This window comes from Garra rufa, chromosome 1, assembly GCF_049309525.1.
Source record: "Garra rufa chromosome 1, GarRuf1.0, whole genome shotgun sequence".
In the NCBI taxonomy this organism is placed as follows: Eukaryota; Metazoa; Chordata; class Actinopteri; order Cypriniformes; family Cyprinidae; genus Garra; species Garra rufa.
The window spans coordinates 54,464,147-54,480,162 of NC_133361.1; the positions used below are offsets into that span (position 1 = coordinate 54,464,147).

Genomic DNA, 16,016 nt, shown 5'->3' on the forward strand with positions numbered 1-16,016 from the left:
ATAGATCTGATTCAAAAATAATGATTTGTTTCCAAATCGGACTTCGCTACATTCAAGTTGATTTGATTTGATTTTTTGAAAAAAAAAAAAAAAAAAAAAAAAACAACAACAGAAAGATCCTCAAAAGCTGCACATCATGTTGAGATGCAAAGAAATTCAGGAACAAATGAGAAACAAAGTAATTGAGATCTATCAGTCTGGAAAAGGTTATAAAGCCATTTCTAAAGCTTTGGGACTCCAGCGAACCACAGTGAGAGCCATTATCCACAAATAACCTTCCCAGGAGTGGCCGGCCGACCAATATTACCTCAAGAGTGCAGCGACGACTCATCCAAGAGGTCACAAAAGACCCCACAACAACATCTAAAGAACTGCAGGCCTCTCTTGCCTCAGTTAAGGTCAGTGTTCATGACTCCACCATAAGAAAGAGACTGGGCAAAAATGGCCTGCATGGCAGAGCTCCAAGACGAAAACCGCTGCTGAGCAAAAAGAACATAAAGGCTCATCTCAGATTTGCCAGAACACATCTTGATGATCCCCAAGACTTTTGGGAAAATACTCTGTGGATTGAGTATTTTTTGATGATCTGTTGCTTGATGATCTGAAACATTAAAGTGTGAGAAACATGCAAAAAAATAAAAAATCAGGAAGGGGGCCAACACTTTTTCACACCACTGTAGCTTTCTGACCCTGCATAGACAGCAACGCAGACAAATTTTTCCTAGACCCAGAACTGTAGTAAGGACATCGATAAAATAGTCCATGTGACATCAGTGGTTCAACCACTATAACTTTCTTGAACGTGTCAATTGCATCTCTGTCGCTGTATGCCGGGTAAGAAAGCTATTGGATTTCATCAAAAATATCTTAATTTTTTGTTCCGAAGATGAACAAAGTTTTTATAGGTTTGTAATGACCTGAGGGTGAGTAATTAATAATAGAATTGTAATTTTTGGGTGAACTATCCCTGTTAAGATCTTACAGTAATAAACATTGAAATCAGTACAAGTACAAAATACCTTCCACAATTTTTAATAAAAAAACTCCAAAACGCACAGAAATTAAATAAATCCAGCAAACTGCGTTGTGTTATTGCCACTGTGATGAGGCAGTAAACATCATATAATCTTCAAGACCAGTTTTAATGTTTTCTTCAGTAAATACTTCTATAGCTAATGTAGAACTATATCTGTAATAGTGATGAAACACTACCAAGATACCAAGTAACTTCAAGTATTTAAGGCTCTCAATTGTAATGTGATTCAACAGTTTATAATTATGCACAATATTTTGCATATCAGTCCCTAAACATTTACCAAAAAAACACATTAGCTGTACCAGTGTAACTTCAACAGAAAATAATTTACATAATTTTAAGTAAACTCAAATACAGTTGCAATAAATGCATCAATGCATAGTGAGTCCACTTCTTCAAGAAGTGCATACATAATGTAACTAGAGAACTTTTATGCAACTTTTCATATTGTTGTCATTACTTCCAGCAAAGCCTTCAGGAAACAAGCATGATCCCTGAGGTGGAAAAAACACAGTAGGAAGTTTGAAATGTCCTTCCTGTTGGTCCGCTTGTCTGTTTCACCTCTTTTTCAAAGGATCGGCCTTTGGTTGTCCATTGAGTTTAATGATTCGTTCTACATCAACCAACATTTCATGAAGTCTTTCTATGTTTTCGTTGACATTCTCCTCCAACCACTCCTCTAAAGTGTCTGGGTAGAAGACTGCCTCCATACTTTGACGGAAAGTTAATAATGAGGAATCCCATTCATCCATCAACCTGACAAGAGGGAGAAAAAAAGCTAATTATTGAACAAGCTTAACCAGAATTTCTAGTTTATGGTTTAGAATAACACACTATAGCAAAAGATAGAAATAACTGACTTAAAATCATTTTTAGCTGGTTCTAATAATTTTGGCCACCACTGTGTAACAAGACAATATGTTAGCTAATAAATATGTTAAGTGATATGTAAGTGCTAAAAAAACACTTACTTTTTCAGGTGATCTTTGAAAAATGCAAGATTTCGAGGGTTTGCGAAGTTGCGTTTGCGATGATATGCACTGAAAGATCCCTTGACATGGCTGCAAAACACAAGACAAACAAAATGTTTAAAAATACTGGCTTATGCTCTTTGTGAATACTATTTGAGCTTATATGTAAGGTCACTCGGAAACAGAATCACTCACTAGTTTTGCATGATCTTTTTAACTGAACTCTCGAGGTTGTCGTTGATCTTCTTTACCATGTCATAAACATCTGAGCCAGGAAAGGATGCACCCTTACTGCAGAACAGTCAAGACCAGGAACATCCATTACAATCTATTCAAATATATCTATATACAGTGAGAGAAACTATTATTTGATCCCCTGCTGATTTTGTACGTTTGCCCAATGACAAAGAAATGATCAGTCTATAATTTTACTGGTAGGTTTATTTGAACAGAAGACACAATAACAGCAAAAAATACAGAAAAACACATTTTAAAAAAGCTATAAATTGATTTGCATTTTAATGAATGAAGTATTTGATCCCCATGAATTAGCAAGATTTCTGGCTCCCAGGTGTCTTTTATACAGGTAACAACACAGGACTCTCCTAAAGGGAGTGCTCTTAATCTCAGCTTGTTACCTGTATAAAACACATCTGTCCACAAAAGCAATCAATCAATCAGATTCCAAACTCTCCACCATGGCCAAGACCAAAGAGCTGTCCAAGGATGTCAGGGACAAGAGATTGTAGACCTACACAAGGCTGGAATGGGCTACAAGACCATCACCAAGCAGTTTGGTGAGAAGGTGACAACAGTTGGTGTGATTATTCACAAATTGAAAGAAACACAAAATAACTGTCAATCTCCCTCGGTCTGGTGCTCCATGCAAGATCTCACCTTGTGAAGTTTCAATGATCATGAGAACTTTGAGGAATCAGCCCAGAACTACACGGGAGGATCTTGTCAATGATCTCAAGGCAGCTGAGATCATAGTCACCAAGAAAACAATTGGTAACACACTACGCCATGAAGGACTGAAACCATGCAAGGTCAAGAAAGCACATGTACAGGCCTGTCTGAAGTTTGCCAAAGAACATCTGAATGATTCAGAGGAGAACTGGGTGAAAGTGTTGAGGTCAGATGAGACCAAAATCGAGCTCTTTGACATCAACTCAACTCGCCGTGTTTGGAAGAGGAGGAACGCTGCCAATGACCCAAAGAACATCATCCCTACCATCAAACATGGAGGTGGAAACATTATGCTTTGGGGGTGTTTTGGCAGACCATGTACTGTCAAATCTTGGGTGAGAACCTCCTTCCCTCAGCCAGGGCATTGAAAATGGGCCGTGGATGGGTATTCCAGCATGACAATGACTGAAAAACACACGGCCAAGACAACAAAGGAGTGGCTCAAGAAGAAGCACATTAAGGTCCTGGAGTGGCCTATAGCCAGTCTCCTGACCTTAATCCCATAGAAAATCTGTGAAGGGAGCTGAAGGTTCGAGTTGCCAAATGTCAGCCTTGAAACCGTAATGACTTGGAGAGGATTTGCAAAGAGGAGTGGGACAAAATCCCTCCTGAGATGTGTGCAAACCTGGTGGCCAACTACAAGAAACATCTGACCTCTGTGATTGCCAACAAGAGTTTTGCCACCAAATACTAAGTCAAGTTTATGAAGGGATCAAATACTTATTTCACTCATAAAATCAATTTATAACTTTTTTGAAATGCGTTTTTCTGGATTTTTTGTTGTTATTCTGTCTCTCACCGTTAAAATAAACCTATCATTAAAATTATAGACTGATCATTTCTTTGTCAGTGGGCAAACGTACAAAATCAGCAGCGGATCAAATAATTTTTTCTCTCACTGTAAACATCTACAGTACAGTATATAAACAACTTCATACCACTCATTTTTGCTCAGCTCAATCTGACACCCAAGGAGGCGCTCTACCTCATTCTGTGCCTTGGTATTAAATGAACCTAGCACAAACAAAACACATTATACCTTTTCAATACATAACATATGATTTTATTCTACTCATTTATAAAACAGCAAGTCACATACTCAACTCAAATAAAACAAGTTGGTCTGGACACTCACCGTATTTCAGTGTCTGAAGACAGGCAGCCAGAGAAGGGATGCCCACTGGAAGAAGCTCACACAGCACAGTGTGATGCTCATACCTAAAAAACATTTTTCATTAACGTAAATTATTACTAGAGAAATATGTTTTAATATTAGTGTTAAGTCATCACAAATGTAAGTATTTATGTATCCTTGTAAAAACTGCAAAAACAGTAATGCTTTAGGTTTTGAAGTTCAAGCTGCATTAAATTTGATGGCAATAAAAAAATTGACCCTTCGCAAGGAGTTCGATTGACAGGCGATCTGACCAATCATAATGCAGAATCTGCCGTTTTGTCCAACAAACAAACTAGACAGGAGAGTAGATTAACACTGGTGAACTTGGACTTGAAAAATAGTAGGTACTGATGCGGTTGAAACTTCTGATGTTCATTCATGTTTATTTTGTGCAGTAACTAGTGAAGAGAGAACTGAGGTGCTACAGTGAGCTGTTCTGACACATTGAAGAGCCACAAAAAGGTATTTATTGTTTGAATTTATTACAGAAGGACAACATTTTAAAGCTGATACTTTGTTTCATACCAAAGGTTACCTGTTCTGTATTATCTACACTACACACTTTGTTGCGAAGGATCAATTTAGTGAAACTGCAGGCTTACCTCTGCCAGCCAGTCAGAGCAATGCCTTGGAATCTCACAGACTTGTACTGTGGCATGGATGCAATGACTTTCTGCCACTGTATGTGGTTTTTTAAATGGAGATTGATTGGAGTCCATTTCTGGTCAATTCCAGACGCTCCTTTAAAAGCACTGGCAAACCACACACCCTTAAATCCAGCCTGCTCATACTTTGAGATATAGCCACCTACAAACAACAAGTAGATTTGAAATTAGATTTGGTTTGACATACAATACCATTCAAAAGTAGGGGTTTATTATTTTTTTTTACACTCCCAGTCAAAATTTTTTTGAACAGATTTTTAATGTTTGTTTTTTTAAAGATGTCTCTTTTGCTCACCAAACCTGTTTTTATTTGATCCCAAATAGGGTTGCAAAGGGGTGGAAAATTTCCAGAAACTTTCCAAAAATCCCTGGAAGATTCCAAAAAAATCCTGGAAATTTTCTAATATTTATTGGAAATGTTCCACCTTTTTTGTAAACCTAATCCCAAATACAGCAAAAGCAATAATATTGTGAAATATTTTACTATTTAAAACAATTGCTTTCTATTTGAATATATTTTAAAATGTAATTTATCCCTGTGATCAAAGCTTTGATCAAACATTTTCAGCATCATTATTCCAGTTATCAGTGTCACATGATCCTTCAGAAATCATTCTAATATTCTGATTTGCTGTTCAAGAAACATTTATTATCATTATCAATATTTAAACAGTTGAGTACATTTTTTCAGGATTATTTGATGAATAAAAGGTCCAAAGATCAGCATTTATCAGAAATAAAAAGCTTTTGTAACATTATACACCAATAATAGAAAGTAATACTATTTATATTTATACTAATATTTATCAAGGATGCTTTAAATTTATCAAATGTGATGATAAAGACATTTAGAATGTTACAAAAGTTTGCTATTTCAGATAAATGCTGTTCTTCTGAACTTTCTATTCATCAAAGAAACCTGGAAAAAAAATCTACTCAGCTGTTTTTAACATAATAATGATAATAATAATAATAATAATAAAATGTTTTTTGAGCAGAAAATCAGAATATTATAATCATTTCTGAAGGATCATGTGACTGGAGTAAAAAAGCTAAAAATTTAGCTTTGAAATCACAAGAATAAATTACATTTTAAAATATATTCAAACAGTTATTTTAAATAGTAAAAAAAAAAAAAAAAATGTTACTGCCACCATGAGTGCTTTAAAAACACGTTTTAGCCGATCCCTACTAGTCTCAAAAACTACAAATGGCGACACGTCGACGTCACTTCCCTGGTTTGAAAAAAGCACGTAAAAGTCCTCGTACTACATCTGTGTGCATGTCAAATTGTAGGAGGACTTTTACGTGCTTTTTTCAAACCAGGGAAGTGACGTCGACGTGTCGCCATTTGTAGTTTTTGAGACTAGTAGGGATCGGCTAAAACGTGTTTTTAAAACACTCTTGGTGGACTTACAAATGTTCTGATGCAGCGTTTTGTGAGTACATACCCTATTTACACTACTGTACAAGTTTGGTAAGATTACTTGCACATTTAGTGGTGCAATTTACGAGATATATCACATGTACCAATCACTCCTGTAACAAGCAATTCGAAAAACTCTAATATCTTCATAAATGTTCGACTAAGGTAAAAAAAAACTTTGGATGGGGTACTTAGATGGGCTTCGGAGTGCATAGCAATGAAGTCAATTCTACTCCGAACCATCCCTTTAAGGTCCAGTTCTCGCTATTAACAAACCATTAACTATGGCTTTTGTCTCAATAAACTCCTAATTTGCTGCTTATTAATAGTTAATAAGGTAGTTGTTGAGTTCAGGTATTGGGTAGGATTAGGGATACAGAATATGGTCATGCAGAATATGTGGTTTTAGAAGTACTAATAAACAGCCAATGTTGTTAATAATAGTCATTATAATTTTTCACTATAATATATGTATTTTTTAATTTGTAATACTTTTTTCAGGATTCAGATTTATTTTCTTGCAAGAAAAGTGACAGTCATACAGTCATTACGGTCATGGCTGCAGAGTGCGACCCAGAGAAAAACGTTGACTCATATATATTATTTGCATAATAATTACATATTATACCCTAATCAAATCCAGACACATTCATTCTGTCAGATGCAATTCATGGCGCCTGTCTCAATATACTGTACAACGCGGCATTCATTCACATCAAATGATAACTCAGCGGCAGAGTTGCACTCACGCAGCGGCGTAATTTCCACTGGGGACACGCTTTTCAAAATCCCGTTGGTGTCCACCCACTTTCAAATGGTTTTGTTAAAGTAATCTCTGGTTTTGTAGAATGCAGGCTTAGCGCCGCCGAGAGTTTCGCGTGGTCGTTAAAACGAAACCAAAAGTAAAACCCGCACGCGCATTCAAAAGCTATTTGCATTTAGAGAGTGACTCCCCAATGCGCGCAAATTAAGCTACATAAAATATGTAGGCTGTTATTAGCATGTATGTGGGCTATAATAAGGTGTGTAGTTGTGTAGATAGCTCTGTATCATGCTTGGAAAATTCAGTCTCTATTAGCACTTTGAATATTAAAAGAGTAGTACTTTGATTGTGGCAGATTTATGGACCGGCAGAGCAATGGAACCATATATGAGCATGATGATCCGTTAACCCCTTAACTGTTACTCCCATTTTTTAACAGAGACGTGAAAAATCTTTATAATTCATGGCCAAGAACATTTAGTAATATGATTTTGATGTACATTTTCCATGTTAATGTCTGATTTTAAAATGGCATTCCAAAGGATGAATTTAGAAATTTGAAGTTTCCATCTGATATATCATTTCTTATTATTTCTAATGTGTAATAGGGAAAAAGGCAACAAGAAAGTCTGTTTGTGAAAAAGGTCAGAACTCCTGTTATGAAGGAGATTTTTGAGGTGCACTCTTGTCAGAAATTAATCTATGAAACTCTTGTTTTCCTACATAATTTGTAACACGAAACAAATGTCAAATATCTATTTAGGAGCCTTAGACCTTTCCAACGATATATAGTTTGTCATGATTGGATTAGGAATTATTTGTAAAAATGGTGTAGTAAACTTGGGCATCCCACAGAGTGGACGGTGACAGCCATAAAATGTTGATAGGCTAGTGTTTCTAGCTAAGAATCTTTAAATCGCTTTACTCTGACATAATACCTTTGTATGTTTATTTTCTAATGTTTAATGGTGATTTTTTGTTTTGTTTACATTATTACATTATTTTTCATTACATTTCTTTAAATTTAAAGCAAAGTTTATTTTGTCTTATTTCACTGCTATTTTACTGTTGTTTGATAACCTAATGTTCAGGGGTAAATCTGTAAAATAAAAAAGCTCTCCAGAATCGTGAGAGAATCGTGATTTTTATTCTGAGCCAAAAAATCGTGATTCTCATTTTATTCAGAATCGTGCAGCTCTAATTACGCATAATTAATTGTTATTATAATAGAAGTCGAAAGTAATAGAAACAAGGACACCTTAAAATAAAGTGTTACCAAATACAATTATTAAAAGTTAAAAACATTAAAACCATTTTCCCTCTGAATATGTCCACAGATTAAACGTTTTCATATGAGAACCATAACAGGGCCTTACCGATCTCTTTCACATCCATGTTTTGGACGTAGTTCCATATCATGGGCGAGGCAAGGTCTTGCAAACCCGATTCTACAAAGTAAACACTCACATCAGGAAGAAAAACACTCCTGTGCTACTGACATTGTATTGTTGAAAGCTTAAAAGGTGCACCAAGCAACATTTTCCATTGTTAAAATCTTTACCCTGCCATGTTAAGTCACCTCTCACTATATCTTAGTACTCCTCTCATATTTTCAAACTTTACAGAATAAATTTCAGATCTGTGAATAGGACATCTATAATGGCATCAGTCACCATAATTAGCTTCATCCACTACATTAGATGTTACTATTAAGTCTAAAAACATTACTCAGCGCACCTATTAGAAATCCTTTGTACTATCATAAAAATATTTGGACACCCCTTCTAATGAACAGGTTTGACTACTTTAGTAACTTCCACGAGTACAAATATTAATGTTAAGCATATAATGATACTCTAGGTTCAAAAGTACAGGTGCTGGTCATATAATTAGAATATCTTCGAAAAGTTGATTTATTTCACTAATTCCATTCAAGAAGTGAAACTTGTATAACGTATACATTCATTCCACACAGACTGATATATTTCAAGTATTTATTTCTTTTAGTATTGATGATTATAACTGACAACTAATGAAAACCCCAATTCAGTATCTCAGAAAATTAGAATATTACTTAAGACCAATACAAAGAAAGGATTTTTAGAAATCTTGGCCAACTGAAAAGTATGAACATGTGCAGCACTCAATACTTAGTTGGGGCTCCTTTTGCCTGAATTTCTGCAGCAATGCGGCGTGGCATGGAGTCGATCTGTCTGTGGCACTGCTCAGGTGTTATGAGAGCTCAGGTTGCTCTGATAGTGGCCTTCAGCTCTTCTGCATTGTTGGGTCTGGCATATCGCATCTTCCTCTTCACAATACCCCATAGATTTTCTATGGGGTTAAGGTCAGGCGAGTTTGCTGTGCGTAGTGGTTCTTGAAGCACTGACTCCAGCTGCAGTCCACTCTTTGTGAATCTCCCCCACATTTTTGAACGGGTTTTGTTTCTCAATTCTCTCCAGAGTGTGGTTATCCCTATTTCTTGTACACTTTTTTTTCTACCACATCTTTTCCTTAACTTCGCCTCTGTATTAATGTGCTTGGACACTCTTTTGCAATGACCTTTTGTGTCTTGCCCTCCTTGTGCAAAGTGTCAATGGTCGTCTTTTGGACAACTGTCAAATCAGCAGTCTTCCCCACGACTATGTAGCCTACAGAACTAGATACTGAATTGGGGTTTTCATTAATTGTCAGTTATAATCATCAAAATTAAAAGAAATAAACACTTGAAATAAATCAGTCTGTGTGGAATGAATGTATACATTATACAAGTTTCACTTCTTGAATGGAATTAGTGAAATAAATCAACTTTTTGAAGGTATTCTAATTATATGACCAGCACCTATAAATGATTGATTCAGTCAGTGTGGAAGAACTTGACTGTTCTGCTTAAAGCCAAGTCCTAATCCCAGCTGAACACCTCTGGTGTGACTTTAAATGCAGACCTTGAGCCAAAAACTCATTACCAAACACAATGACTTGAACATATGGGCACAGTCATTTTAGACTCTTCCAAAACAACAACAGAGATGAAAATGCAATTTTTAAATACAATAATTATGTTTCTATTATTGTTGCCACAGTTTTGGCAATGCCTTTTTCTGTTCTAAAGAAGGTGGTGTCTCAATACTTTTGTCCATATAGTGTATGTACAAGTCATTGGTGTTTGGTTATGAGTTTTTGTCTCAAGGTCTGCATTTGAAGTCACTCCAGAGGTGTTCAGCTGGGATTAGAACTTGGTTTTACCAGATCAGTCAAGTTCTTCCACACTGACTGAATTAATAGGTTCCTTTTGAACCTTGCTTTATACACAGATGCATTGTCATTTTAGAATAGAAAAAGCTCCTGTCCAAACTTTTGCTACAAAATTGGAAACACACAATAACCTAGAATATCAATATATGCTTAAACATTAAGATTTGTACTCATGGAAATTACTAAAGTAGTCAAAACTGTTCTTTAGAAGAAGGTGTTCCAATACTTTTGGCAATATAGTGTATTTTGTTGTTATCATATAGCAGGTGTCACCAGTAGGACTCACTTTCACTGCAATGTACAGTATTTATAGTATGTACAGGCTCTCTCATACCTTTGACCGTTGTTGCACTAAGCTTCCTAAACATGTCATCCCACAAGATCAGCTTGATTCCTTTCTTCAGTTTGGTCATAAATCTCCCAACGGCGGTCACATGATTGAGAAAAAGCTTTCCCATGTCTCCGTTGTTGGCTTCCAAAAAGCGCTTCGAATCTTCGCTTTCGCCCAGGCCACGTACCTAAATGTATTTGATCCACAGTAGATGTGAGCTTACATTAAAAAGGAATAGGTCACTCTCATTGTTATTTGCTTTTTTCATGAATAGAATAAATATCTACCGACCTCATCAGCACCAATGTGGAACCACTTTGCTTCTGGGTGTTTCTTCATAACCTGTGTTAACATTTCTTGAACAAGATCCATGCTTCCTTGGGCAAGAGAGTTCAGGCTATTGGGAAACGTTTCCACTTCTCTCAATTTAAAATACTTCTCGTGTTTTAAGACAAACTGAAATATGAACAGAAAGTCCGGGTTCACAGTATGCTAATAAAGTGAAAACAGTGCATCTACAGCATTTGAATGATTTTTGCCTCTGCATCAACACAGCCTCTGTGAATGGTTAACTTAGATGTGCATGGAAAATTTTAAATGTTCCTTTACTGAAGTATGTAGTGAGTGCATGTGAGATATCTACAGTTTTTGTGAGCGCTACTCCTTTTGTACTTGCCTCCATGTGTCCGAACACCTGCACCAGAGGAATCAGTTCAAGCTTGTGCTGTTTGGCCAGAGACTTAATTTCTTCTATATCTTCCGGACTTCACCATAAACAATAAAGATAAGCAAGTTAAAATATGTATAAAGAGAAATAAAGATTAAACCATCAGCTTATATTTTTGAGCTTTGGTGGAATGGAAGATTCAGTGAATATTGACTTAATGTCAATCTGGTCCTCATGCAAAGTTACTGTTTACTGCTTAAGTAACATACAGACCACAGCTGTTACGACAGGAGTAACTTAATTTACATTAAAGGTAGTAAACTGTAATGCTATAAAATGTTTGCACTTAGGGTGTTCTGGGTTCATTCTGACTCTGTTGAACCCAAGGTACAACATACTTTGTCACTGCTATGCTGCAATAAACATCATAATCAAGATCTTCTACATCATCATCATCAAGGAAGTCATATACACCTCGGATGCCTGGAGGGTAAATAATGGGATAATTTTTATTTTTGGGTGAACTATCCCTTTAAGCCTACTACTGGCTTAATTTAAACCCTGTCTGGGAAACCGCCCCATTATGTAACGGTAATATTCATATAAGAGCTACTCTGAAAAAGTGAGTTTTAAGAGAAATTTAAAAAAACCATAAACCCCCGATTTCACAGACATGTCTTAAGCCTAGTCCTAGACTAAAATGTAAGTCTGAGCTGTTTCAACTGAAAGAAACTTGCACTGACTGATCTAAAAATATATCAGTGCCATTGTTTTGTCTCAAGATGCATACCAGTACAGTTTTTATCTTTCTAAGAATGTTTATAAAAATTACTTAAATGTCCTAATTGAACTATGAGCTTATCCTGGCTTAGTTTAAGCCTTGTCTTTGAAACCAGGCCATATTATTACTATTTATAATAGTAAATAAATAATTAAGCCATTTAAGCTCACTGGCAACTATAGTTGCTGCCGTTCATAGTAGTCATTTTCCTTTTGTAAGTATTTTTCTAGATGTTATCTATTTTTTATGTCTCAAGACAGACTGGGAGACCAGCTAAAATCAGTTACTTCCATCTTAAACCAGCTAAGACCAGGCCAACCATCTTAGGCTAGTTTTAGTTGGTCATCCAGCCTGGTCTTAGCTGGTCAGCAGGCTGGTTTTAGAGGGGTTTTGGCCACTTTCTTAGCTGGTCAGGTTGGTCTTGGCTGGTCAGGCTGGGAGACCAGCTGGAACAACAAGCTAAAACCAGCCTGACCAGCCTAGACATGCTGGGAGACCAGCTACTTCCAGCTTAAACCAGCTAAGATCAGCCAACCATCTTAGGCTGGTTTTAGCTGGTCATCCAGCCTGGTCTTAGCTGGTCAGCAGGCTGGTTTTAGAGGGGTTTTGGCCACTTTCTTAGCTGGTGGTCAGGTTGGTCTTGGCTGGTAAGGCTGGGAGACCAGCTGGAACAACTAGCTAAAACCAGCCTGACCAGCTACTTCCAGCATAAACCAGCTAAGACCGGCCAACCATCTTAGGTCAGCAGGCTGGTTTTAGAGGGGTTTTGGCCACTTTCTTAGCTGGTCAGGCTGGTCTTGGCTGGTAAGGCTGGGAGACCAGCTAGAACAACCAGCTAAAACCAGCCTGACCAGCCTAGACATACTGGGAGACCAGCTACTTCCAGCTTAAACCAGCTAAGATCATCCAACCATCTTAGGCTGGTTTTAGCTGGTCTTCCAGCCTGGTCTTAGCTGGTCAGCAAGCTGGTTTTAGAGGAGTTTTGGCCACTTTCTTAGCTGGTCAGGTTGGTCTTGGCTGGTAAGGCTGGGAGACCAGCTAGAACAACTAGCTAAAACCAGCCTGACCAGCTACTTCCAGCATAAACCAGCTAAGACCGGCCAACCATCTTAGGTCAGCAGGCTGGTTTTAGAGGGGTTTTGGCCACTTTCTTAGCTGGTCAGGCTGGTCTTGGCTGGTAAGCCTGGGAGACCAGATGGAACAACCAGCTAAAACCAGCCTGACCAGCCTAGACATGCTAGGAGACCAGCTACTTCCAGCTTAAACCAGCTAAGACCAGCCAACCATCTTAGGCTGGTTTTAGTTGGTCATCCAGCCTGGTCTTAGCTGGTCAGCAGGCTGGTTTTAGAGGGGTTTTGGCCACTTCCGTAGCTGGTCAGGTTGGTCTTGGCTGGTAATGCTGGGAGACCAGCTGGAACAACTAGCTAAAACCAGCCTGACCAGCCTAGACAGGCTGGGAGACCAGCTACTTCCAGCATAAACCAGCTAAGATCAGCCAACCATCTTAGGTCAGCAGGCTGGTTTTAGAGGGGTTTTGGCCCCTTTTTAGCTGGTCAGGCTGTTCTTACCTGGTCAGGGTGGGAGACCAGCTGAAACAACCAGCTAAAACCAGCCTAGAAGACCAGCTAAAACCAGCTAGTTCCAGCTTAAACCAGCCAATCAGTTTAGGCTGGTTTTAGCTGGTCATCCAGCCTGGTCCTAGAGGGGTTTTGGCCACGTCCTTAGCTGGTCTAATTGGGAAACCAGCTGGAACAACCAGCTAAAATCAACTACTTCCAGCTTAAATCAGCTATGACCAGCCAACCAGCTTAGGCTGGTTTTAGCTGTTTTTTTTTTTCAGCAAGGTGTTGAAAGCAGTTATTGAGAGTTTGATGCCAAATGTTATCCTCCTAATTTGACATTGAAGGGGTGCATACAACATATTTGCCCACCTGCAATAGGACACTACAGACACAACTTTATGCATGAAACCATTCAGACAAATGTGGGCTCAAATGGGTTAAATAAAACAATTAATAATAGTATATGAATAATACTGGTAATTATTTTATGGAAAATCGTCCTTCAAAATATCTCCTTTTGCATGCAGCTGAAATAACAGCATACAGGTTTAGAATGACATGAGGCTGAATAGATGATGCCAGAATTTTCATTTCTGGGCAAACAGTCAAATTAACTCAGGTTTAGTTAATCAGATGCTCAGAATCAGTCACCCACCTGTAAGCATAGCTTGATTTGAGAATGCTGAGCTCCCCCTCATAAGGAAACATATCCTCATATTCCAGCAATATCCCATTTGCACCCAGAGATAACAGTAGAGGGAATATCTATAAAATAACATATAGGTACACTTTAAAAAACTATTAAATCATTATCCCACATGTTCAAAACACATCCTGTTTGCACACATTCTGACCTCTTTAAGGTATTTGACTTTGGGTGCGGCACCTTTCAGATCCAAGTGCACAATTTTTAATGCATCTGTGGGTGTATCATCAGGAACGTCTGGTTCCAACTTATCTTGGTTGGACTGGATTGTCTCTTCTTTGTTTGGCTGAACCTCAAGATTGTCAGCATGTCGTTTTTTGACAGTATCCTCCTGACTATGAACCAAATTCAGCTGTGGGACACGATGGCTAGCCCAGAATTTCCCACCTTGTATGATTTGATGTCTCTTGCGCATTGTGTCTTGGCTTGTGCTATAAACAGAAAATACATAAACTTTAATCACAAGCTTGTTTTGGGTTTTGTTTGAAGCATGGTTTGATGCACGTGTACATGGACACCCACGAGAACTGCAGTCCTCACCTGGGGCGAAAGAACAATTTTACCATGGCAACAATCACCAAGCATCCGACGATCAACCGCAATAACTTGCTCATGCTTGCTTCTTTGCAGGTGAATGGGATAAACCATAGAAATAAAGGCAGGTGCTGTTGAACTCAGGTGACCTTTAAAACAAAATTTGTATTGAAAATCACAAGACGTATTTGTTTATACAGATGTGCACACATAAGAGATGTTTGTACTTTAATAATAATAAAAAAAAACTTTACAAATGCAAATAAATACGCGGTCTATTAAATGTGGAAATGCATAATAATCAAAGTAGATCATCAATATAACATGCATTTATTACATTTTCTCACAATTCGGTACCCTTAGGATTAAAGAAGAAATGTTTTCTTGCTCAAACAGAAGACAGGACCCTTTAAAAATGAATGTATGCTGCTACCTCGTTAGAAAAACATCAATGTATACTTTCTTTGTTAAAGAGCATTAATCTTTTAGGTAAAAGACTTTATGAAGCATATAAGCAAACATAGACTTACTTCCGTGTGTAGTTTCTTGCTGCATCGAGTGCATTTGTGTGGTTGAAAACGCGACAAGTTCAACCTGTTTAACGCGACGCAGTTCCTAGAGCTTATTTGAATTGATAATTTGCATTGACAGAAGGTTGACGTGTTTCTGCACTCGACCCAGTGAACACCTGAGCGACAACAGCGTGACAGTGAAAGTAAGTGTGCGCCTCACACCGACGCTTTACGGCGCGTATTGTTCAATTTGTCAAATACTAGGCGACCGTAACGTCACTTATAAATACGCACTAAAAAAATGCCGGTAGCTACAGAACATCATGTTTTTAATTTTACTTTAAAAACAAATTAAATTTGGATAGTTTTCATAACATATCACGAAGTGACAGCAGAGCCCTGTTGTGTTACACGATATATTTAATCTCAAACTCAAATTCTCAGGGTTTTGTCTTTAAATGCGTGTCTTACCCAAATACTCTATCTTTAACTGAAACACGTATTCGTATTATTCTAGCCTAGCTTGTGAAATACAAAAACATCCATGTTTAAACAACCCCAGTGACATGTGACAATTCAGTTGACCTGCATTAGCTCCCGCCTTTAACCTCTCACTCTTTGCTTTGATTGGCCGGAGCTACTTTCAAGTGGCCTGCGATTGGAC

The 16,016-nt window shown here is 37.7% G+C and overlaps 1 protein-coding gene across 1 annotated transcript; it reads right to left on the minus strand.

Annotated features, from left to right (window-relative positions):
* Window positions 1-1,029: 1,029 nt before the first annotated feature.
* Window positions 1,030-15,501, minus strand: LOC141324925 (hexosaminidase D). The gene is made up of 14 exons (XM_073833576.1): window positions 15,371-15,501; window positions 14,847-14,989; window positions 14,455-14,737; window positions 14,256-14,365; window positions 11,267-11,354; window positions 10,882-11,046; window positions 10,594-10,777; window positions 8,384-8,455; window positions 4,756-4,960; window positions 4,112-4,194; window positions 3,915-3,990; window positions 2,203-2,298; window positions 2,008-2,097; window positions 1,030-1,792 (listed from the first exon to the last, which is right to left on the minus strand). Exons 2-14 carry the CDS (start codon window positions 14,918-14,920, stop codon window positions 1,594-1,596), a joined length of 1,725 nt encoding a protein of 574 aa, XP_073689677.1. The 5' UTR covers window positions 14,921-14,989; window positions 15,371-15,501; the 3' UTR covers window positions 1,030-1,593.
* Between the last annotated feature and the right edge of the window lie 515 nt (window positions 15,502-16,016).

What these genes read in the sequence shown, in the direction of transcription:
- LOC141324925 (XM_073833576.1), bottom strand. Translation starts at nt 14,920, where the DNA reads ATGAGCAAGTTATTGCGGTTGATCGTCGGATGCTTGGTGATTGTTGCC. An exon ending in AGGTGTTCGGACACATGGAG is followed by an intron (nt 11,047 to 11,266) that starts GCAAGTACAAAA and finishes TTCATATTTCAG; the next exon opens with TTTGTCTTAAAACACGAGAA. An exon ending in TAGTGCAACAACGGTCAAAG is followed by an intron (nt 8,456 to 10,593) that starts GTATGAGAGAGC and finishes TTTACTTTGTAG; the next exon opens with AATCGGGTTTGCAAGACCTT.